At 36.0% G+C, this 24,788-nt stretch overlaps 1 protein-coding gene across 1 annotated transcript in view; it reads right to left on the bottom strand.

Moving 5' to 3' along the window:
• Positions 1-6,061: 6,061 nt before the first annotated feature.
• Positions 6,062-24,788, bottom strand: part of AGMO (alkylglycerol monooxygenase) — a 381,378-nt gene continuing 362,651 nt past the window's right edge. The window contains exon 15 of the mRNA XM_036863969.1: positions 6,062-6,807. Coding sequence (XP_036719864.1) covers positions 6,733-6,807 — 75 coding nt within the window. The 3' untranslated portion in view covers positions 6,062-6,732. The remainder of the gene's footprint in view (positions 6,808-24,788) is intronic.

The following is a 24,788-nucleotide window of genomic DNA, read 5'->3' on the forward strand; positions in this document are numbered from 1 at the left end:
GCTGCTCCTGGCTCCACCCTCATGTCACCATCGGGCTGTACGTCTCCAGCATCTCTCAACCGGCGTCCTGTCCACCCAGCTGTCCTATGCCAGCTCTCACACTCACTGTGGCCTTCTAGTTCGTGGGAAAACTTGCAAACAAGACCTGTTGCCATGAGTGTGGTTACTTCCCAAATGCAGCCCCTGGCCACTTGGCCAGACAGAGATGGGGCAGACAGAAGTCCACTGAAGCATGCCACAAACTTCAGAGGATGAATAGCTAGCTCTTAATTGGCCTCTCTGAAGCTTTGCTTACGAAGTTTGAGGGAAGGGGAAGGAAGCATTGCCAACTTTTCCCATGTGAAGCGAGGGACAGGTGGAATCTTCATTGCATCAAGCTCTCTCCAGAAATTCTCTCTCCTATCCTCATTTCCTAAACTCACAAATCTCCTTTTGTGTGAGGAATTAAGAGTCTTAGCATGAATTTAAGACAGTGGAGGTCTTTCATGGTATTCTATAATCTCACTTTGGAATTTAGGATTAGCTGGTAACTATTATCTTGGGATTCAGCCAAAACTGAGATTGAAAGATATTAGTTTTACCTTGGGTTAATATATGGTCCTAAATAACTAGGGAGTTCATTAATTCACTCATGACACATACTTATTGAGCACCTCCTGTGTGTCAGTCATTATTTGAGTAGCTGGGGAAACAGGACTATAAAACTATAAGAAATCCCTGCTCTCACAGACACTTAGTGGAGAGTACTAAGTATTCTCTGTTGATTTAAATAAAATAAACAAGAAAGATAAGTAAAACTAAAGCATGCAAGTAATAAGGAGAAAAATAAATAGAAGAACTCTTTTGGGATGTGTGTGTGTGTATGTGTGTGTGTGTGTGTGATTTTAGTGAGAGAAAACTTCATTAAGAAGGCATTTGATTAAAGACCTGTTGAGGTTAGAGATCAAATCATACAAACAATATCAGTTTGCTAGGGCTTCCACAGCAATGTACCACAAACTGGGTGGCTCAAACAACAGAAATTTGTGGTCTCACAGTTCTGGAGGCTAGAAGTCCAAAACTAAAGTGTCACTGGCTTTGGTTCCTTCCTAGAGTTGTGAGGGAATATATGTTCCATGACTCTCTCCTAGCTTCTGACTGTTTGCAGGCAACCTTGGTTGTTCTTGACCGGGAGACACATCACCCTGATTTTTGCCTTCACGTTTCCATGGCATTCTCCCTGAGTGTATGTTTGCCCAAATTTCCACGTTTTATAAGAACACCAGTCGTATTGGGTAAGGGTCCATGCTACTCCAGTATAACCGCATCTCAACCTAATTACATCTATTAACTACACTATTTCCAAATAAGGTCACATCTTAGGTTTTCGGTAGGGGGGGGTTAAGACTTGAACATTTGAATTTTGGGTGGACACAATTCAACCCATAATGCCAACATCTGGAGGAAGACATTGCAGGCAGATGAAAGAGTGAGTACAGATTGATAAACATTTTATGCAAGTTACATATTTAGCAGGAATTTTCTGGAAAAAATTCAGTACTTAATTTATCATTAAACATGCATTTATTTATCAATTTTTTGACTTATTGATGCAAATTAGCAGCCTGATGGTTTTGTTCCTGCAGAGTATTGTAAAGGACAAGGTAAGGCTTCTTAGTGTGCCACGTGGCTGCCAGATGCCATTGTTAGACAGTCTCCCCACATCTCCTGCCTAGAAGGAATTAGCCATCCTTAGACACTGATTGTCTTAGCACACAGCATTTTACCAGCAAAGTAAAATGCATGCTGTGTACTATTCCTGAAAGGAGATGTTAGTTGCATTTTTGTCTGAATAGGGCAGAGCAGGAGGAACAGAAACTATTATATATGGACATCTTTCATACTTAACTTTGTATTAAAGTGAGAACTCTCTTCACTGCACATCCACCTTTCACTTTATCACAAGAAGCCCTGGCAAAAGCCAAAAGTACAAAACCGATGTCTATCAAACTTAATCCAGTACATTTTAATTCTGCTATTAATAATATTTTATTAAAAACGAAAAATCAGGGGCAAATATAAACAGGGCTATGGCACCAATATTTTTTGATCACGCTTCCTTTTTTTTTTAAGTTATTTATTTATTTATTTAACATCTTTATTGGAGTATAATTCCTTTACAGTGTTGTGTTAGTTTCTGCTGTACAACAAAGTGAATCAGCTATATGTACACATATATCCCCATATCCCCTCCCTCTTGCTTCTCCCTCCCACCCTCCTTATCCCACCTCTCTAGGTGGTCACAAAGCACTAAGCTGATCTCCCTGTGCTATGCAGCTGCTTCCCACTAGCTATCTATTTTACATTTGGTAGTGTATATATGTCCATGCCACTCTCTCACTTCATCCCAGCTTACCCTTCCCCCTCCCCGTGTCCTCAAGTCCATTCTCTACATCTGCGTCTTTATTCCTGTCCTGCCCCTAGGTTCATCAGAACCTTTTTTTTTTTTTTTTTAGATTTTATATATATGTGTTAGCATATGGTATTTGTTTTTCTGACTTACTGCACACTGTATGACAGACTCTAGGTCCATCCACCTCACTACAAATAACTCAATTTCATTTCTTTTTATGGCTGAGTAATATTCCATTGTATATATGTGCCACCTCTTCTTTATCCGTTCATCTGTTGATGGACACTTAGGTTGCTTCCATGTCCTGGCTATTGTAAACAGTGCTGCAATGAACATTGTGGTACAAGACTCTTTTTGAATTATGGTTTTCTCAGGGTACATGCCCAGTAGGGATCATGTTTCCTTTGCCTGCTAGACTTCTGTCCTCTCCCCATCTCATTGACGCTTACCTAGGCTTTAAACTTTCAGGGTTTTTTCCAGGTTTGTGAGGATATGCAAAATAATCTCATACTAAAGTATACTTTTCCTTGGATGGCATATCTAAATATCCGTGTTTTTTTAATCATTATCACCCCATTCTTTTAATTAGCTATAGAAACAATATTCCCTTACATGGTACATCTCTCCTGCATATTTCTGAATCTCAAGGAGAGGGTCTAGAGAAGTTTTCTTTCACTCTAGATTGCTTATAGCCTCTGTAACTTATCAATAGTAGAACCTTGAACAATACAGACTCTCTGGTACCACTTGACTCTTACTAAATCAGAATTCCAATGTTCCTACCAGCAATTTTTCAGTTTTAAAAAGATCCACGGGTAATCCTGATACATAAAGACAAAGGTTACTTCTTCCTGTTTTCTGTAATGTAAATCTATGCAAGCTAGGATTTTGGATTTATTGCTCTTAATACTAAAGGAGAACACACCTAGGGAATGAACTTATGATTGATGGATACTGGTGAGTCTGGAATGTCTGGAAAATCTGACTAAAGAGGTATGACACTTGCAGAATTCCAAAAAGCAGACACAACCCACAAGAGAAAACCATCAATGCTTGCTGATTTGCTTTTTTTGCTAATGACTTTTTCGAATTGAGTTTTTGGTGAGGGAGAAGTTATCTGTTATGCTATTGAGAAGAAAAGGCAGCAGACTGGAGCAAGTTCTGAAAAAATACCCCAGTAACAGATAGAACATTGTTAAATTTACTTTCCTTGAGGTAGGCTTAAGATGGGGCCTGACACCTTCCATAGTGCTGCTGAAAATAGTGACATGAAAAATGTTTTAAGATTCTGAAAGCCAAACTACCTCTGTGTTTTCTGTCTTTCCTTGGGATTCTGGAAGCTACAAATGTAAAAATATAGAGGAGAGGGCATAAAAAAAGGGAACTCACTTTCTAACTACTGTTGCTCTCCCTAATAAATCACGTTGTGTTCATCATACTGTATACCATACCTTAAAGAATTCCACTCAGTGGTTCTATTGCAGAACGTACACTGAATAATTGAATCATATATGACCAGTAAAGTGAAATGTGAAAACCTCTGATAAACATTAGTGCAAGCTGGTAATGTTAAATATAACAAAGGGTCATGTACTTTGGTGATCAATTGAACTTCAGATACTCAAGGACAGATCCACATATTGCTGAATATCATGGCCATGAGATGATTAGATTAAGTTTAACCAAAATAATTAGAAAGAACAAGATGAAGGGGAAGTAAATGACACAACAAATAGAGCTAGAGTAATGGGCAATTTTATCAAATCAAATCAAGTACAGGAATGGACTTCTTTTAGACATATGGCAATCCTATAAAATAACCTGGGGCCTTATCACTTTCAGAAAGATCATATGTTCTGTACTCATGCACCTAGTCAACTAATCCACCCTGTAACCAAACTACTTTTTCTCTGAACTTTGTTTTGTACCTTGGAGCATCGAATTGAATAGGAAGTTCTCTAAACTTAAACTCCTGAGCCTGTATTCTAAAGTTTTGTCTTGGGTATCTGATATCATGTAAAGGAGAAACATGGTCTTCAATGTCAGAACTCAGAGGTTTCAAATTTTCTTCTGACAATCAATTAAGCATGATAGGTCTGAGCACGTTTTTTAACCTCTCTCAGCCTCAGAATTCTCTTCTGTAAAATGGTATCAACAGCACTTAATTCCCAGGATTTTAGAGTAAAGGAAAGAACGCTAATCGAGTATTACTCAATAAACAAATATGCCTTCCCTCTCTCTAGCCTTCCTTATGGTAGATTATCAAACATGAGAATATTCATAATCATTTCAAAGTCAGTTGACATCTCTCCAGTACAAGTGCTGAGTAATTGATGAGCCCTATTTTTAGTGCTTTTCTCTTGACAGAATGAGAGAGAGAGAGAGAGAGAGAGAGGTAAAGTGCTTCCAGTCAAGAGTAAGCATAAATTACATGGCATCACTCAAGATTAATTTACAACATTAATAATAGTTATATGATCTGTCATCATGTATTAGTGCTCGACAAGAGAAAACTTGACTGGGAAATTAACAAGGTTGAAGGTGAAGAAAAAAGTGTCCTGATTAACACACACAGGCCTTGGGAATACTACCTATCTGGGAATCACTTCTACTTTCAAAGGCCTGAAAATTCCTAGCTTGAAAATGTCTGCATTTCTAAAAAATAATAATAATAATTTATAATCATAGTGAGAGTAACTAAGAGAGAAAAGAAAATGGATTAATTTGAGTTGACTAAAAGAAAACTAAACTTCAGCATAAAAATATCTTTTATCAATTTTGAATTCTTTATTTCCATTATTAAGCTCATTCCTAGACCACTCCTATAAATTCATATATATTCAAGCATATATACATGTTTATACATGACTCATGGGGAAACCAATAAACTGTCCTAACACATTAAAAATCTACTTACAGATTTGTGGAAGCTCTCTTTTCTTTGCTGTTCTTGAAGACTGTAACCTATAGATTGAAGGGTTTTAGGATGTAGAATATGGGTATTCAGAGTTTTTATGCTATAAAATTAGCAATTTCAAGCCAACAGAGGTTTCCCTGCTTTAATACGATTCTAAATATGCAACGCCCAGCAAGAACTCTTGGTAAGGGAGAAGAATAGGGACTAATATCTGTTATGGGTTCAAGTATTTGCTCTAGCTCTGTGTTAAATTAAGAAGTAAAAAAAGATGAATGAAGCAAAGCCAATTCCTTACTTCTGACGCTTGAGATATAATTTGTTAATTTTTTCCATCATGCAAAATTTAATCTTCCTCTGCTTTTCCAGTCTGCAAAATAAATGTGCTTCAGTTTTGCATCATGAGTCCACACAGACACCTGCAGTTTCATTCTTTTTACTAGTTCCACAACTTTTCTCTGTTCAAAGGTTAGAAAACACATATTAAAAATAAGTCAACCAACTGATCAGTCTCTTTAAACCAGCAATGAATATAGGCAAAGCTCAGTGAAGGACAGTATTAACTGTTTTAGTGCTTATAACTTTGGTTACTTAAATTGTAACTTTAAATCTAAGAAATACTGGAAGAAGGAAAGAAAAAAATTCCAACTGTTTTCAGATCTTCCCCCTTTGACCCATTTCCTGCTTATCTCTGTCAGTTCCCTCCTAATGAAATACTTGTCAGATATTTACAGTCCCAATGAATAATATACACACAGTGCTTGGGCAATTTTATTTAGAGAGTCTTTTAACATGATTGTGACAACTTAAAATAGCACAGAAATACCGCACACTCCTCAATCTGCCAAAACAAACTGACCAAACATTTTAGACATATGTATCACAAATTAATCTATGGAATAAATGAATTCTGACGAATTCTGGTGATTTTCATTTCAGTGATGTCATTTTCCGTAATGTTACTCCTTAGGTTATATGGCTTTCAAAGGTAAACCTAGCCTTAGGCAAACAACTCATGTAATACATTTTTATGACAACAAATGTGTATCCAAGCACAATTTTAGCAGACAGCAAATGAAAAGTTGTCTAAACAATGCTAATAAAATCTTCATTCTTTTTACTGTTTTGAAGTTTTATCCCTTCTTCTCATACTCATTGGCTTAGATGTTACCAGTGGATGTAACATCATTCTATTTGAAATAATTGTCTTTCAACCCTAGCAATAAAGTAACTGCAGCTGACTTTAATTTTAACAGAGGATAATAAATGCGGAAAGGAAGCAAGAGTAGATAAATGTATTTACCTCACATTAGAGAAATAGTTCATATAATCATTATATAAGATAGTTATATTTCCATAGGCAGTAGTAATATATTGTGGTTGTGGACAAATGATTAAAACAAGAGAATTGTGTACAAACGTTTAGTCATTTCCAAGGGTCTGAGACAAGTTGTTTCATGCTTCTTACTCCCCAGAAAGCAATGCAGATGGAAAAAAAAATCTGAAGAAATAAAATACAGAGAGGAAGAACAATTAAAATTGATTCAATACTTCTGTTCAATTGAGTTAGAAATACCTTTCTAGAGGAAAATGAATATACGTATTTTAAGCAATTAAATTATTCAAACTGAATCTAGCAGTTGTTCACTGATAGAATTTAGCCAACCCAGCTTAAAACATGTTATGTGAAGAGTAGGAGTAAAAAATTTTGTTTCTGTGGCTTTTAAAATAAAATATCCTCACAAATCTGGGTCATTTCTAGGGATGGGGCTATGTAAATTAGACAGTGAATGAAACAGAACTGTCTTCCGGCTTTTGGATACATTGTATGTTGTTTGTATCATACTAAACAATCTCATTATTTATATAGTTTAAGAAGTCTTTGGAAAAGGAGAAATAAAAACAGTATTAAGGAATCATTTCTCTCTGAGGCAATGTGATCTACCATATTATGAACTTCACCCAACATGAATTAAATTCTAAACACTGCTGACTTAAGTACTTAGTCTTTTGATCCTACCAGGTATAAAACGGTAACTGCAAAATTCTCTTTAAAATTGAAGACATACTAAATCATAACAAGCAATCATAAGAGTTCATTGAGTTTACCCCTTTGCTTTCAAGTAACTACCACACATTCCCAATAAATCACCAAAATTTAACCAAGTAAAAGTGTTGACTTCTTATGATCCTAGCAAGAACGATAATACAGCCATCCTCAGGAAGAATTAACCGGTTGCAGAAATTTTCATTGTGTGTCATCTAAATGCCATAATGACCTAAACACACACACCTTCTGCTCTTCTTGAGGTAAAATCTAGGCACTGGTCACAGTCCTTACACCTCAGAGCTTTCCAAAGTCAACCCTTACCCTTTACCTATGCACTAAAATTAAGCTATAGGATTTCTTTTATGATCTCCATTTTATGTGTTATTAGAGTGATGATGAAAAATGCCCAAACAGCTGGGGATATGGGGAAAGCTGTGAAAGGGATTCTCCTTTTTTTTTTTTATTGTGCAAACTTCTTCAAATGATTAAAATATGACCACTTGCCTCTCCCCAGAAAGATCACAATTACTGAAAGATCCATTAAAATGTACAAAGAGACATAGTTAGGTAATAAGATGAAGGCATGGGGAACATTCTGGGGTGATGGACTAAAGTGAAGCCAAGGCCATTAACTGAGGCCAGTCATTCATTCACAGAAAATACCCTCAACTGCCATGAATTTGCTATTAAAGCCTGGATATAAAAATAACAACAACAACAAAATCCTCTTAAACCCGGATATTTCGATTAGATGGGTAGGTTGTTCAGTTTCATATGAACCTTCTTGTTCTTTCTAGAGAACCATTATCCTTCACATTAGCTAATCTGATAGTTTTATTCAAATCCATGTGTTACTTTCAGCCTATAACATCCACAATATAAAAAAAAAATACCAAAAATAAAATCAAAAGTTATTTTGAAGCAGGAGTCAAGAATAATATTAACATTCTGGAGTTGCCTCAGAAATCAAATGCAATATATTTAAAGGCTGGTTTTGATTTTGTTTCTTTTGACTGTACTTCAAGTAAAATGACCTCATGGGATTTCTCACGGGGTTCCAAAGTAATATCAAGATAAGGGAGTATTTGTGAAAGTTAGTAGATTGTGCAGTGAATTACATTTGTATATGAATATGGGTTAATGTTGGCAGAGGGATAGCTGAGAAGACAGCTTTCAAGTAGGACAGAGATGATAAATCTATGATATCGGGTTGAATAGTTTAATTTGGATCCATAATATTAATTGAGCAACTAATATATACTTTGTGCTGTGCAAGGCACTGGTATCTGAAAAAATATTTGGCAGCAATTTTTATTGGTTTTCAATCTAGTGTCTAGGGTCACATGGATTATTTCATTGGTTGAAGTCTAGGGAGAATGAAACCTCTACAACTGTGTGTAAAATTTTGTATGTCATAATTCTCCTTGTCCCTACTCTCCACCCACTAGACTATCCATACTTTCATCTAGGATCTCTGAAATATTAAGAACCTCTGATCTAACAAAAGTGTGAAAAAGATTATAATTCAGTACCTGCCTTTGTTGTTAATTCACCACTTCTCAACTAAATCTTTCCACTTTTGAAACTATAAATCCAGTTCTATTTCCTTAAGGACCCATCCCTAATTAAAACACAAAGATCTTATCACCTAAAATGCTTTTACCTTCTTACCAAAAAATGCAATGTTGCACAGTTTGTAGTTTTATTTTGTTTCTCTGTTTTTGGTTTTCTATTTTTTCAGGCCCCTATGTATTATCCCTCCAAATGGAGGAGAAAAGCTAATGAAGCGAAGGGGGCAGATTCACATGTAAGATTAATGCACAGTGAAACCCTTGCTTAGGCTGGGCATTGTCTTAGGTGCCTTTACTAGATTATAATGTTTTATTCTCATGGCAAACTTGCAGAATTGGTATCTAGTTTACTGGTGAGGCAGTGGGAACTCATAATTTATGTGGTTTACCAAGCAGTCACAAAACTACTAAATATCAGAGCTTGTATGATGTTTTTTGTTTACTTAATGCCCCGCAGAAAATCAAACTACACATCCTGGGAAGTTAGTTCAGTGAATAGGAACATCAATAGTGAATTCATTTTCTCTTTTTTAGTAATCACTGTACTTTTTTGCCACTAACTACTAGGTTTCTAAGACCTTTTCACTATCAATATTTTAAGCATAAAGTGGATTTTTTTTATATATAATGGAAATCCAGATTGGCACAGGATAATAGAAATTAAATGAAATGAATATGTCCTTCTCAAAATATGCATGGCCCTGAAATAGATACCCAGTTTTATTAGAAAATAGTTAAATAGGAAAACACAGATTTGCTTTTATATTTTTGAATGTGTGTATATACTTATAATAGATCTAAACATACATTTCATATATAATTTTAAGCTGGAAAACTACTTAACATGGACTCAATATGATCACTTGATTATTATAGTCATTTCATTTTAAATTTTCCCTTGTCCAATCTTTCTCTTGATTTTTGTATTAGGCTGTTCATTTTAGTTCTCCATAGCTGATCAGATTAAAAGTGTCATTTGAGATAATTGCTCATTAACATATTTCTCAATCAACTATTTGTACAATGAAGGCAGGAGAATTACTACTTAGGCCAGTGTAAGACTACATGGCAACCACAGCACTTTTTCTTTGCAATATTCTTCCCTAATCTGTAGATATGATGCTTCCAGATACGTACAAACTCAATGAACACTTATTTTATAATAGGTCTGGGCAAGTCCCATGATTTTAACAGCTGGATTCAAAATATGAAACAGAGGAAGTTCACTTTTGGTGTCATGCCCTCCCTGTGTAACACATCATTAGTGGCCCTTGTCTTCAGGCTATTTCCTTGACTTCCCAGGGCCCTCCACTCTGATACCTGAACTTTGGCCTGTACAGATGCTCTCCACATTTTCTCCGCCCCTTTCCCAAAAGTTCACCAATTGGCAGGTGGCTAATCTGAGCCATTAATCCATAATAAAATGTCAGGGGGAACTGACGTGTCATTCAGCTGCTCCTCCCCGTTAGGTCTGTGTTTTTAGAGGCCTTATTAAAAATGGAGCAAATCAGGCATCTAATCCTTTTTTTTTAACTTTTTAAAATTGAAATAGTTAATTTACAATGTTGTATTAGTTTCAAGTGTACAGCAAAGTGATTCAGTTATACATACATATATACATATATATCTATGCTTTTTCAGATTCTTTTCCATTATAGTTATTACAATATATTGAGTATAGTTCCCTGTGCTATACAGTTGGTCCTTGTTGGTTATCTATTTTACATAGAGAAGTGTGTATATGTTAATCCCAAACTCCTAATTTATCTCTCATCCCTCCCCTGCTATCCCCTTTGGTAACCATAAGTTTGTTTTCTATGTCTGTGAGTCTATTTCTGTTTCATAAATAAGTTCATTTGTGTCATCTTTTTAGATTCCACATATAAGTGATATCATATGATATTTGTCTTTGTCTTTGGCTTACTTCACTTAATATAATAATCTTTAGGTCCATCCATGTTGCTGCAAATGGTATTATTTCACTCTTTTTCATGGCAGAGTAACATTGCATTATATATATATGTATATCACATCTCCTTTATCTATTAACCTGTCAATGGACATTTAGGTTGCTTCCATGTCTTGGCTATTGTAAATAGTGCTTCTGTGAACACTGGGGTGCATGTATCTTTTCAAACTAGAGTTTACTCCAGATATTTGCCTGAGAGTGGGATTGCTGGATCATATGGTAACTCTATTTTCAGTTTTTTAAAGAACCTCCATACTGTTCTCTATAGTGGCTGCACGAATTTACATTCCCACCAACAGTGCAGGAGGGTTCCCTTTTCTCCACAACCTCTCCAGCATTTCTTACTTGTAGACTTTTTAACGATGGCCATTCTCACTGGTGTGAGGTGATACCTCATTCTAGTTTTGATTTGCATTCCTCTAATAATTAGCGATGTTAAGTATCTTTTCATGTGCCTGTTGGCCATCTGTATGTCTTCTTTGGAGAAGTGTCTATTTAGGCCTTCTGCCCATTTTTTGATTGGGTTGTTTGTTTTTTGATATTAAGCTATATGAGCTGTTTGTGTATTCTGGAAATTAATCCCTTGTCAGTCACATCGTTTGCAAATATTTTCTCCCACTCCATAGGCTGTCTTTTCATTTTGTTTATGGACTCAATTTGCTGTGCAAAAACTTTTAAGTTTAATTAGGCCCCATTTGTTTATTTTTTTTGTTTGTTTCCACTACTCTAGGAAATGGATCCAAAAAAATATTGCTGTGATTTATGTCACAGACTGTTCTGCCTATCTTTTCCTCTAGGAGTTTTAAAGTATCTGGTCTTACATTTATGTCTTTAATCCATTTTGATTTTATTTTTGTATATGGTGTTAGAGACTGTTCTAATTTCATTCTTTTACATGTAGCTGTCTAATCTTCCCAGCACCACTTGTTGAAGAAACTGTCTTTTCTCCACTGTAGAGTCTTGCTTCCTTTGTTGTAAATTAATTGACCATAAGTACATGGGTTGATTTCTGGGCTTTCTATTCTGTTCCATTGATCTATATGTCTCATTCTGCCTAGTACCATACTGTTTTGATGACTGTAGCTTTGTAATATAGTCTGAAGTCAGTACAGTACTGTCTGTACCAAACCTGCATGAAGCAAGTTTATAGGTGCCATTTCTCCAACTACACTTTCTCACTTCCTCTCTCTTTGTCACATTTTGGTAATTCTCACAAATTTCAAACTTTATTATTATTATATTTGTTATGGTGACCTGTGATCTTTGATGGTACTACCATAACTCGCTGAAGGCTTAGATGATAGTTAGCATTTTTAGCAATAAAGTATTTTTTAATTAAGGTATGTAAAAATTTTTTAGACATAATGCTATTGTACACTTAATAGACTGCGATATAGTGTAAACATAACTTATATGCAGTGGGAAACCAAAATATTTGTGTGACTCACTTTATTGTAATATTTCTTTACTATGGTGGTCTGGAACCAAATCCGCAGTATCTCCAAGGTAGGCTTGTACTCCATTGTGTACATTTTGAAGCAAATTTAGACCTCCATGTTGATTTCCTAAAATTCTCCTGGAATGAATGTACCTATTTTGTATCACTAATAAATCATACCCCACCTATAAACTGAAAAGTATATTTTTATTTAAAAATTCTTTCTCTGACATTGATAAGGTTCATAAAATATCAGTTAACTGGCTATTTAACACAAGTGTAACAACAACAACAGCAGCAATTTGTTTTAAGGGAAACACGTTAAATGTACAGAAGTTTTTACTGAATTATTTGGAGAAAAATAAAACCAATTCTTTGTTAAATATACATTTTTTACATGCAATATTATAACATGGTTTATTAACTAAGCAATACCATAAATGTCTCTCAATGTCAACAGATGTACAGTGCAGTTTTCACCAAATGGTGCATAGTATTCCATCTGAAGAATAACCTATATTTATCCAATGCTGTACTGTTGAACACTTGAGTCATTTCAGAATCATGTTTTTGCTATTAGAAATGGTGCTGTGCATTTACAACAACATGGAAGGACCTAGAGACTGTCACACTGAGTGAAGCAAGCCAGACACAGAAAGACAAATATCACATGATATTGCTTATATGTGGAACCTAAAAAAAAACCGGTACAAATGAACTTATTTAAAAAACAGAAGTAGAGTCAAGGATGTAGAAAACAAACTTATGGTTACCAGGGTATAAAGGGGGGGAGGGATAAATTGGGAGACTGGGATTGACATATACACACTGCCATATATAAAATAGACAACTAATAAGAACCTGCCGTGTAACACAGGGAACTCTACTCAATACTCCGTAATGGCCTATATGGAAAAAAATCCAAAAGAAAAAGAGTGGGTTTATGTATATGTATAACTGATTCACCCTGCTGTACACCTGAAACTAACACAATATTGTAAATCAATCACACCCCAACAAAAATTAAAAAAAAAAAAAAAAGAAATGGTGCCGTGATGAGGTCACCCTGGGAGCAGTGTGTTTAGGGAGAAGAGGACAGGCAGGGACACAGTGGTCCTGATGACAAGGATGAAATGGAGCCCGAAGGACAAGAAAGAGCAACCAGAAAACAGAAGGTAGTAGAACGGTAGTGGAGAGCAGAAGGCAGGAGGAAGAGGGCAGCCTTCTGCTCCTGGCTCTGGTCCTTGGGGGCAGTTACTGATGAAGCTGTAGTGACAATGGAGGGGAGGTGATCTGGATGGCAGCACCCTGGGCACAGGCAGCACTGCTCTCAGCAGTTCCAGCTCTGCTCGAGGTAGTGCCTCTTCAATGGATCTGGAACCAACTGCAGTAGTGTCTCACCACAGCCAGCACCGGCTTGTGAGCTGAGCGGCAGGGCACCCGTATCTTCTGATCTCTGGGTCTCACTGATGCGTCCCTTTTGGTCCTCCAGTCCCACTTCCTTCCATTTGCTCTTCCGCCCCTTCCAATGCCTTTGAAACCAGTTCCTTGTATTAACATCTCACTGTTTGAAATACCTAGAGTGGTTTTGTTTTCCTAACTGGACCCTGTTTCAAACATTTTTTTTCTTTTCTTCTCACAACTTTTTAAAAAAAATTTTTTATCAGACAAGTATTTGACTAATATATATTTTTATTTATTTATTTATTTATTTATTTATGGCTGTGTTGGGTCTTCGTTTCTATGCGAGGGCTTTCTCTAGTTGTGGCAAGTGGGGGCCAGCCTTCATCACGGTGCGCAGGCCTCTCACTATTGCGGCCTCTCTTGTTGTGGAGCACAGGCTCCAGACGTGCAGGCTCAGTAATTGTGGCTCACGGGCCCAGTTGCTCCGCGGCATGTGGGATCTTCCCAGACCAGGGTTCGAACCCGTGTCCCCTGCATTGGCAGGCAGATTCTCAACCACTGCGCCACCAGGGAAGCCCTGACTAATATATTTTTTGTGAAAAAAAAAAGATGAAGAAGGAGGACAAAAATAAAAATCTATTCAATCAAGTGATAGTAATATTTTATATGATAAAGAGTTTTATAATGTCAAAATGTTTGATGTGGATTAATGGTGTCAGTATAAAACAGATATAGGTATAAGGTACACGTAGCTCCTGCTATGTCATTTGAATATTAAGGCTGAAAAATGATTTCCTTGACTACTGACAGCCTTAGTGCAATATAATCCACTATTTTTTTTTTTTGAGGGGGAGATGTCTTTTTTATTTATTGATTGATTTTTTAACATCTCTATTGGAGTATAACTGCTTCACAATGGTGTGGTAGCTTCTGCTTTATAACAAAGTGAATCAGCCACACATATACACACATCCCCATATCTCCTCCTTCTTGCATCTCCCTCCCACACTCCCTATCCCACCCCTCTAGGTGGTGACAAAGCACAGAGCTGATCTCCCTGTGCTATGCAGCTAATTCCCACTAGCTATCTATTTTACATTTGGTAGTGTATATAAGTCCATGCCACTCTCTCACTTCGTCCCAGCTTACCCTTCCCCCTCCCTGTGTCCTCAAGTCCATTCTCTATGTCTGCGTCTCTATTCCTGTCCTGTCCCTAGGTTCTTCAGAACCATTTTTTTCTTTTAGATCCATATATACGTGTTAGCATACAGTATTTGCTTTTCTCCCTCTGACTCACTTCACGCTGCATGACAGACTCTAGGTCAATCCACCTCACTACAAATAACTCAATTTCATTTCTTTTTATGGCTGAGTAATATTCCATTGTATATATGTGCCACATCTTCTTTATCCATTCATCTGTCAATGGACACTTAGGTTGCTTCCATGTCCTGGCTATTGTAAATAGTGCTGCGATGAACATTTTGGTACATGACTCTTTTTGAATTATGGTCTTCTCAGGGTATATGTCCAGTAGTGGGATTGCTGGGTCGTATGGTAATTCTATTGTTAGTTTTTTAAGGAAACTCCATACTATTCTCCATAGTGGCTGTATCAATTTACATTCCCACCAACAGTGCAAGAGTGTTCCCTTTTCTCCACACCCTCTCCAGCATTTATTGTTTGTAGATTTTTGGATTATGGCCATTCTGACTGGACTGAGGTGATACCTCATTGTAGTTTTGATTTGCATTTCTCTAATGATTAATGATGTTGAGCATCCTTTCATGTGTTTGTTGGCAATGTGTATACCTTCTTTGGAGAAATGTCTATTTAGGTCTTCTGCTCATTTGTGGATTGGGTTGTTTGTTTTTTTGATAGTGAGCTGCATGAGCTGCTGGTAAATTTTGGAGATTAATCCGTTGTCAGTTGCTTCATTTGCAAATATTTTCTCCCATTCTGAGAGTTATCTTTTCATCTCATTTATGGTTTCCTTTGTTGTGCAAAAGCATTTAAGTTTCATTAGGTCCCATTTGTTTATTTTTGTTTTTATTTCCATTTCTCTAGGAGCTGGGTCAAAAAGGATCTTGCTGTGATTTATGTCATAGAGCATTCTGCCTGTTTTCCTCTGAGAGTTTTATAGTGTCTCACCTTACACTTAGGTCTTTAATCCATTTTGAGTTTATTTTTGTGTATGGTGTTAGGGAGTGTTCTGATTGCATTCTTTTACATGTAGCTGTCCAGTTTTCCCAGCACCACTTATTGAAGAGGCTGTCTTTTCTCCACTGTATATCCTTGCCTCCTTTGTCATAGATTAGTAGACCATAGGTGTGTGGGTTTATCTCTGGGCTTTCTATCCTGTTCCATTGATCTATATTTCTGTTTTTGTGCCAGTACCATACTGTCTTGATTACTGTAGCTTTGTAGTATAGTCTGAAGTCCGGGAGCCTGATTCCTCCAGCTCTGTTTTTCTTTCTCAAGATTGTTTTCGCTATTCAGGGTCTGTTGTGTTTCCATTCAAATTGTGAAATTTTTTGTTCTAGTTCTGTGAAAAATGCCTTTGGTAGTTTGATAGGGATTACATCCAACCTGTAGATTGCTTTGGGTAGTATAGTCATTTTCACAATGTTGATTCTTCCAATCCAAGAATGTAGTATATTTCTCCATCTGTTTTTATCATCTTTAATTTCTTTCATCAGTGTCTTATAGTTTTCTGCATACAGTTCTTTTGTCTCCTTAGGTAGGTTTATACCTACGTATTTTATTCTTTTTGTTGCAGTGGTAAATGGGAGTGTTTTATTAATTTCTGTTTCACATTTTTCATCATTCGTGTATAGAAATGCTAGAGATTTCTGTGCATTAATTTTGTATCCCGCTACTTTACCAAACTCATTGATTAGCTCTAGTAGTTTTCTGGTAGCATCTTTAGGGTTCTCTACCTATAGTATCATGTCATCTGCAAACAGTGACAGATTTACTTCTTCTTTTCTGATTTGGATTCCTTTTATTTCTTTTTCTTCTCTGATTGCTGTGGCTAAAACTTCCAAAACTATGTTAAATGACAGTGGTGACAGTGGACAACCTTGTCTTGTTCCTGATCTTAGAGGAAATGGTTTCAGTTTTTCACCATTGAGAACGAGGTTGGCTGTGGGTTTGTCACATATGGCCTTTATTTTGTTGAGGTAGGTTACCTCTATGTCTACTTTCTGGAGAGTTTTTTTCATAAATGGGTGTTGAATTTTGTCGAAAGCTTTTTCTGCATCTACTGAGGTGATCATATGGTTTTTCTCTTTCAATTTCTTAATATGGTTTATCACATCGATTGATTTGCATATATTGAAGAATCCTTGCATTCCTGGGATAAATCCCACTTGATCATGGTGTATGATCCTTTTAATGTGCTGTTGTATTTTGTTTGCTAGTATTTTGTTGAGCATTTTTGCATCTATGTTCATCAGTGATACTGGCCTTTAGTTTTCCTTCTTTGTGACATCTTTGTCTGGTTTTGGTATCAGGGTGATGGAGGCCTCGTAGAATGAGTTTGGGAGTGTTCCTCCCTCTGCTATATTTTGGAAGCGTTTGAGAAGGATAGGTGTTAGCTCTTCTCTAAATGTTTGATAGACTTCTCCTGTGAAGCCATCTGGTCCAGGGCTTTTTGTTTGTTCGAAGATTTTTAATCACAGTCTCAATTTCAGTGCCTGTGATTGGTCTGTTTATATTTTCTCTTTCTTCCTGGTTCAGTCTTGGAAGGTTGTGCTTTTCTAAGAATTTGTCCATTTCTTCCAGGTTGTCCATTTTATTGGCATATAGTTGCTTCTGGTAATCTCTCATGATCGTTTGTATTTCTGCAGTGTCAGTTGTTACTTCTTTTTCATTTCTATTTCTATTGATTTGAGTCTTCTCCCTGTTTTTCTTGATGAGTCTGGCTAATAGTTTACCAGTTTTGTTTACCTTCTCAAAGAGCCAGCTTTTAGTTTTATTGATCTTTGCTATCATTTCCTTCATTTCTTTTTCATTTATTTCTGATCTGATCTTTATGATTTCTTTCCTTTTGCTAACTTTGGGGTTTTCTTTTTCTTCTTTCTCTAATTGGTGTAAGGTTAGGTTGTTTATTTGAGATGTTTCTTGTTTCTTGAGGTAGGATTGTATTGCTATAAAGTTCCCTCTTAGAACTGCTTTTGCTGTGTCCCATAGGTTTTGGGTCATTGTGTTTTCATTGTCATTTTTTCTAGGGATTTTTTGATTTCCTCTTTGATTTCTTCAGTGATCTCTTGGTTATTTAGTAGTGTATTGTTTAGCCTCCATGTGTTTGTATTTTTTACAGATTTTTTCCTGTAATTGATATCTAGTCTCATAGCGTTGTGGTCGGAAAAGGTACTTGATATGATTTCAATTTTCTTAAATTTACCAAGGCTTGATTTGTGACCCAAGATATGGTCTATCCCAGAGAATGTTTCATGAGCACTTGAGAAGAAGGTGTATTCTGTTGTTTTTGGATGGAATGTCCTATAAATATCAATTAAATCCATCTTGTTTAATGTATCATTTAAAGCTGTGTTTCCTTACTTATTTTCATTTTGGATGATCTGTCCATTGGTGAAAGTGGGGTGTTAAAGTCCCCTACTATGATTGTGTTACTGTCGATTTCCCCTTTTACAGCTGTTAGCATTTGCCTTATGTATTGAGGTGCCCCTATGTTGGGTGCATAAATACGTACAATTGTTATATCTTCTTCTTGGATTGATCCCTTGATCATTATGTAGTGTCCTTCTTTGTCCCTTATAATAGTCTTTATTTTACAGTCTATTTTTTCTGATATGAGAATTGCTACTCCAGCTTTCTTTTGAATATCTTTTTCCATCACCTCACTTTCAGTCTGTATGTGTCCCTAAGTCTGAAGTAGGTCTCTTGTAGACAGCATATATACGGGTCTTGTTTTTGTATCCATTCAGCCAGTCTATGTCTTTTGTTTGGAGCATTTAATCCATTTACATTTAAGTAATTCTTGATATGTATGTTCCTATTACCATTTTCTTAATTGTTTTGGGTATGTTTTTGTAGGTCTTTTCCTTCTATTGTGTTTCCTGACTAGAGAAGTTCGTCTACCATTTGTTGTAAAGCTGGTCTGGTGATGCTGAATTCTCTTAGCTTTTGCTTGTCTGTAAAGGTTTTAATTTCTCCATTGAATCTGAATGAGATCCTTGCTGGGTAATCTTGGTTGTAGGTTTTTCCCTTTCATCACTTTTAGTATATCCTGCCACTCCCTTCTGGCTTGCAGAGTTGCTACTGAATGGTCAGCTGTTAACCTTATGGGGATTCCCTTGTATGTTATTTGTTGTTTTTCCCTTGCTGCTTTTAATATTTTGTCCTTGTATTTAATTTTTGATAGTTTGATTAAGATGTGTCTTGGCATGTTTCTCCTTGGATTTAACCTGTATGGGACTCTCTGCACTTCCTGGACTTGATTGACTATTTCCTTACCCATATTAGGGAAGTTTTCAACTATAATCTCTTCAAATATTTTCTCAGTCCCTTTCTTTTTCTCTTCTTCTTCTGGGACCCCTATAATCTGAATGCTGTTGCATTTAATGTTGTCCCAGAAGTCTCTGAGACTGTCCTCAATTCTTTTCATTCTTTTTTCTTTACTCTGCTCTGTGGGATTTATTTCCACTATCTTATCTTCCAGGTCACTTATCCATTCTTCTGCCTCAGTTATTCTGCTATTGATTCCTTCTAGAGAATTTTAAATTTCATTTACTGTGTTGTCCATCATTGTTTGTTTGCTCTTTAGTTCTTCTAGGTCCTTGTTAAACGTTTCTTGTATTTTCTCCATTCTATTTCCAAGATTTTGGATCATCTTTACTATCATTACTCTGAATTCTTTTTCAGGTAGACTGCCTATTTCCTCTTCATTTGTTTGGTCTGGTGGGCTTTTACCTTGCTCCTTCATCTGCTGTGTGTTTCTCTGTCTTCTCATTTTGTTTAACTTACTGTGTTTGGGGTCTCCTTTTCGCAGGCTGCATGTTCGTAGTTCCCTTTGTTTTTGGTGTCTGCCACAGTGGCTAAGGTTGGTTCAGTGGGTTGTGTAGGCTTCCTGGTAGAGGGGACTAGTGCCTGTGTTCTGCTGGATGAAGCTGGATCTTGTCTTTCTGGTGGGCAGGACCACGTTCTGTGGTGTGTTTTGGGGTGTCTGTGACCTTAGTATGATTTTACGCAGCCTCTCTGCTAATAGGTGTGGTTGTTTTCCTGTCTTGCTAGTTGTTTGGCATAGGGTGTCCAGCACTGGAGCTTGCTGGTCGTTGAGTGGAGCTGGGTCTTAGCGTTGAGATGGAGACCTCTGGGAGGGCTTTCGCCATTTCATGTTACGTGGAGCCGGGAGGTGTCTGGTGGACCAATATCCTGAACTTGGCTCTCGTACCTCAGGGGCACAGGCCTGACACCCGGCCAGAGCACCAAGACCCTGTCAGCCACATGGCTCTTTTGGGAAGTCTGAGGTCTCCTGCCAGCGTTCAGTAGGTGCTCTGTAGGAGTTTTTCCACATGTAGATGTATTTGTGGGGAGAAAGGTGATCTCCACGTCTTATTCCTCTGCCATCTTGTAGGTGTCCTCTATACTTTTGAACGTTATATTTTGTTTTTTTAAACATGACTACGTCTGCCGTACAGATAAGAATTTAAGCAGAGATGAGCACTGAACTGCTACAAAATATCTCTACTTCCCATTAATGCAAGAGAAGAAATAAACACAAACAGAACTAGAGTAGAAATTGAAGCCATATGTATTGAAGGTCCTTCCGAAATGAAAACATTAGAATATATTAGTTAACAATAAATTTTTTCCCCTAGAATTTTGTAAGAACACAATTTGACAAATTCCAACTCATAACAAATTGAGAATTATTGATTTTACTTCCAGTATATTCTATATATGACCAAAATACTGAGTAATATGCAGACAAATGAACAAAGGGCTTAAGAGAAATATTTCCAGAAACTACTACTATTACTTGGAGGTCCTGTGTTCTCTGTGCTTATTTCTATACCCTATTCAAGGGCAGATATAATCACAGCTATGTTTAATATGTGGTCTTTTAAAGATTCAGTAATATTCACTTCTATTTAGACTTTAAATCAAACATTATAATTTTACATTAGTTTTAAAATGTATATTTATGTTCTTAACTAAGGAAAAACGTGAAAAGAAAGTTCACATGAATGCCCATGTACTAACAGTGGCTTATTTGAAAAGAATGTGTTTTCCTCAGCCATTAAACATCTTCTGAAATTAATGTTTAAACGAGAGAATACACTAAGCATACCACAATAATGTTTTTTTAAAAAGAAAATAAACACAAAAGAAACATTAGAACAGAGTTTTAAAATAATTCAGCTGAACTCCGAAACCAGAAAAATCAGGTATTTCATTATTTTACTACTCAGTGCCAAAGGACCAATACAATTTCAGTGACAAAGAAGCACTAAGTTAATCTAGATAACAAATGCAGAATCTTTATTGCAACCATTTCTTCAGTTCCCCAGAGATGATTACCTCCTATTATGTACAATAAGTTATTCACTTCTTCAAGTCTAAATTGCTCAAGAAAGTGTTTATCCTTTTCAGCAGTACTCCTATAGAATATCCCATTGTTCACCCAGATCACCTTTGAGATATCACAATGACATTTGAAAGCCATAATATTAGTAAGAAGATTAGAGATCACTTAGAGGTCTCTAAAACCTACCTACAATTCAGAGAATATACTTGAAGACAGTTGGCATGAATTAGCTACCGTGCATACAAACCCATCTGGTGGAAACCGAATAAACCATAATTAGCATAAAGTGAAAATAGATGCTACATTTCTCAAAAACATCTGTGGATATTTCCTCTCTGAATTCAAAGTTATGAATAAAGTGTCTTTATAGATAAATTACTTTAAATATTTCCAGTATTACCAACACTTATTCTATGGGTACGACCATCCAGTAACATGGATTTTTAAATTGCCTTTGATTACTTACTACATTCTTGCCTTTCCTTATATGCAATGATACATCTTCGATTTATACTGATTTCCTGGAAATTTTCTAAATATTTTAATACATATACTCTCAATATCCAGCCTTCCTTTTTCTCAGTTTTTTCCAGGTTAGTTTTGTTGTTGTTGTTAGTTGAAGTTTGTCAAAAGGATAGGTACAAAGAAATGCCCAACTTACCACATACAGAAAAATTACAGAGACAACCAAAGTTGATGAGGCATGATTTATATCCAAAGTATGACCAGAATATGTGCCTTGTCAAAACTGAAGCCTAACTTTATATTTTTCTAATTGTCCAAGTTCTTAATGATAAGATTTTAGATATTTTTCTTGAACTACAGGAGAGAAAACAATATGAAGACATGGAGAGAGAGTTATAATATGGTCAAATTAATAAAGGTCCAAATATCACTTGTGAGAATGAATGTTTGGGTCAATGTTGACCATTCTTTTGGGAAAAATATCTTAGGAAATATATATTTTATGGAAAGAGTCTTTTTACACTCATAATCTTCCTCTTATATACTTATCATGGAGCCTCACATTCTTTATTTTTTATGAATGTGAGAAGGAAAAAAGAATCAGGGCAATGAAAAATTTTAAGGATAGTCTGTTTTAGTTTTTATAAAGTTAAAAGTAAAACAAGAGTAGGAAAAATAACAAGGGACCCAATGAACATCACCTAGTTTGACTCTGTGCTGAGACATTTTTTATGTATTAAAGTTAGCAATGGGTAAAACATTAAAAATAACCCAACTCCTTGCCCTGTGTACTATGACTTTGCTTTCTTTTTAAGTGTAAGATAGTTCAGTGAATTTAAAAATTAATTGCTATTATAATTTTTGCTTTTATATTTCTGCAAACAAGTTCTGGCTACTAGAAATAAAATTTTATTTAGTTTTCCTGAGTATGCCTAACATTGGCATAAAATTGTTTCCCTCATATCCAGTATGTTTTGAAACTGAAGATTTTTGAATGAAATGTTGCTGGATTAATCATGGTCCTTAAGTGTCCTAACAGAACTCTCAGTAATGATAAAAAACATGATATTTCATCTAAAATTCAAAGTACCACACCTTTCTAATGCCCTTTTTCTGACTACTAAAATGTAAACCATTTACACTCTAAAACCAGAGCTTTGTTTCAACAGAAATTATCAAGAAAATTGTTCTGTTCTAATCCATCAAAATGCCATTCTCCTGGTAAATGAGTGGCAGTTCCTGCCAGATAATCCTACCACAATAGCATGTTGATTCTCAGGGTGTCCTACATAGCAATGCTCCTGGCATCTCTCTGACATAAATCAACAGCCCAGGTCTTGTCACATGAATAACAACTTTTAATACTTGATGTACAAAAATTTATATCTGGAAGAGAATATATTTACGTATGCAGAATACCATTCAAGACTGCTAATCCAGGACTTTTACCCTGCTGTTAAAAAAAATTCCTTGTACTTGCCTTGCCTTCTATCTAGGAAACAAAACAAGTCTCTTAAAAATGAGCTCAAAAAAAAAAAGAGTTCATTTTTGGGGAAAAAATGCCATGTTTACAGAAATAATAGTCATGTCTGGTTTTTAAAACAGGACAGTATATCTTGGAAAGATATGTTTTGAAAAGATCCTTTTGTATTGTTTTTGCTTGTGTCAAAGGAATGATTAGAGCCCCAGTAAATGGGAACCTCCCAGAGTAGGCTAAATAGAAGGCCAACAGCTCACATATGGCTTGCAGCTTGGGGGATTTCTCTCAATGTTCTGCCAGAGATGGGACTGCCCAAATGGTTTCTCGCGTAAGTCCTAAGTCATAAACTGCATCCTCCTAATCCAGCCATGCCAGAACTGGACCCAAGGGTATACAGAGTCTTGGCTGATGGGAAACAATGACTGCTTCCTAAGGAAGCCACAGCTGCTTTCCTGAGAGACACCCCAGATGTCTGAATTTTCCCGTACTTTCCATTTCTGACTACCTGTTCTGGCAACAGTTCCAACAAAGGGTGAGGCAGGCAGCAGGCACCCAGCTGTTTTCAATAAGCCTTGGCAATGTAGGTACTGATTACATAAACACTACAAACATTCAAAGAGCATATTTTCTAGCTTTTAAAGCTATAAAAAAGGTGTGAGCCTGTTCAAAAGCCCTACATCTCCTTTGCTCCAAATAGTGATAATGACGACACTGATGATGAGGATAAAAATATTATGAAAGCAAAGATTATTAAAGGAAACATGATAACATGAACTCCTAGGAAACAGCTCAATCTATACAGAGAAAATTGTAAAGATGTGAAATTTCCACATTACGGGGTCAATGTTCCTTTATGAAACAGCAAGGTCAAAATGTGTACTTAATTCACTTGATTTCTTATTTTTCCCACAACACAGGCACAAAACAATCAGATGTTGCATTATCCATTTGCTTTACAGCACATTTTCCTTTTCATTCACATATATTCAAAAATACTGTTTTAAACTTTTAATATATCTAAAATATCCTGTAAAGTATATTAATGAAATATTACATAAGGTCCTCTTTATATTAATATCAGGTCTAGAAACCTAGAGAAGATGTTGATTTACATTTTAATTAAGATGAATTTTCCTGGCTTAAAATTAGTAAGTAAATATATATATATATATATATCTCCACTCTTCGGATCTGAGAGTTGAAAACTGAAAGATTTAAGTAACTCACTCATGCCTATAGGTACATATACAGGTTTATTATTTTTTAATGGTTTCTATATTTTACATATTAGATCAAAATATATTTGAACATTGTAAGAAGTGAGTTGGAGCTTCAGTAATCTATATTTCTAGGTGACTATTCAATTTTCTGTACAACAAAGTGATGTCCCTCTCCCAAAGAACAGAATTGAATTCAATTTTTTACCTTAAGATTCTCATTTATTTTTATCTCAATAATTCACAAAAAATGATCTTTGGCCAGGTCAATTCTCTTCAATATATCTATTATTTTTGCCGTAATTTTCTTTCTTCCAAGACCCAGTATATATT

This window comes from Balaenoptera musculus, chromosome 9 (assembly GCF_009873245.2).
Source record: "Balaenoptera musculus isolate JJ_BM4_2016_0621 chromosome 9, mBalMus1.pri.v3, whole genome shotgun sequence".
Taxonomy (NCBI): Eukaryota; Metazoa; Chordata; class Mammalia; order Artiodactyla; family Balaenopteridae; genus Balaenoptera; species Balaenoptera musculus.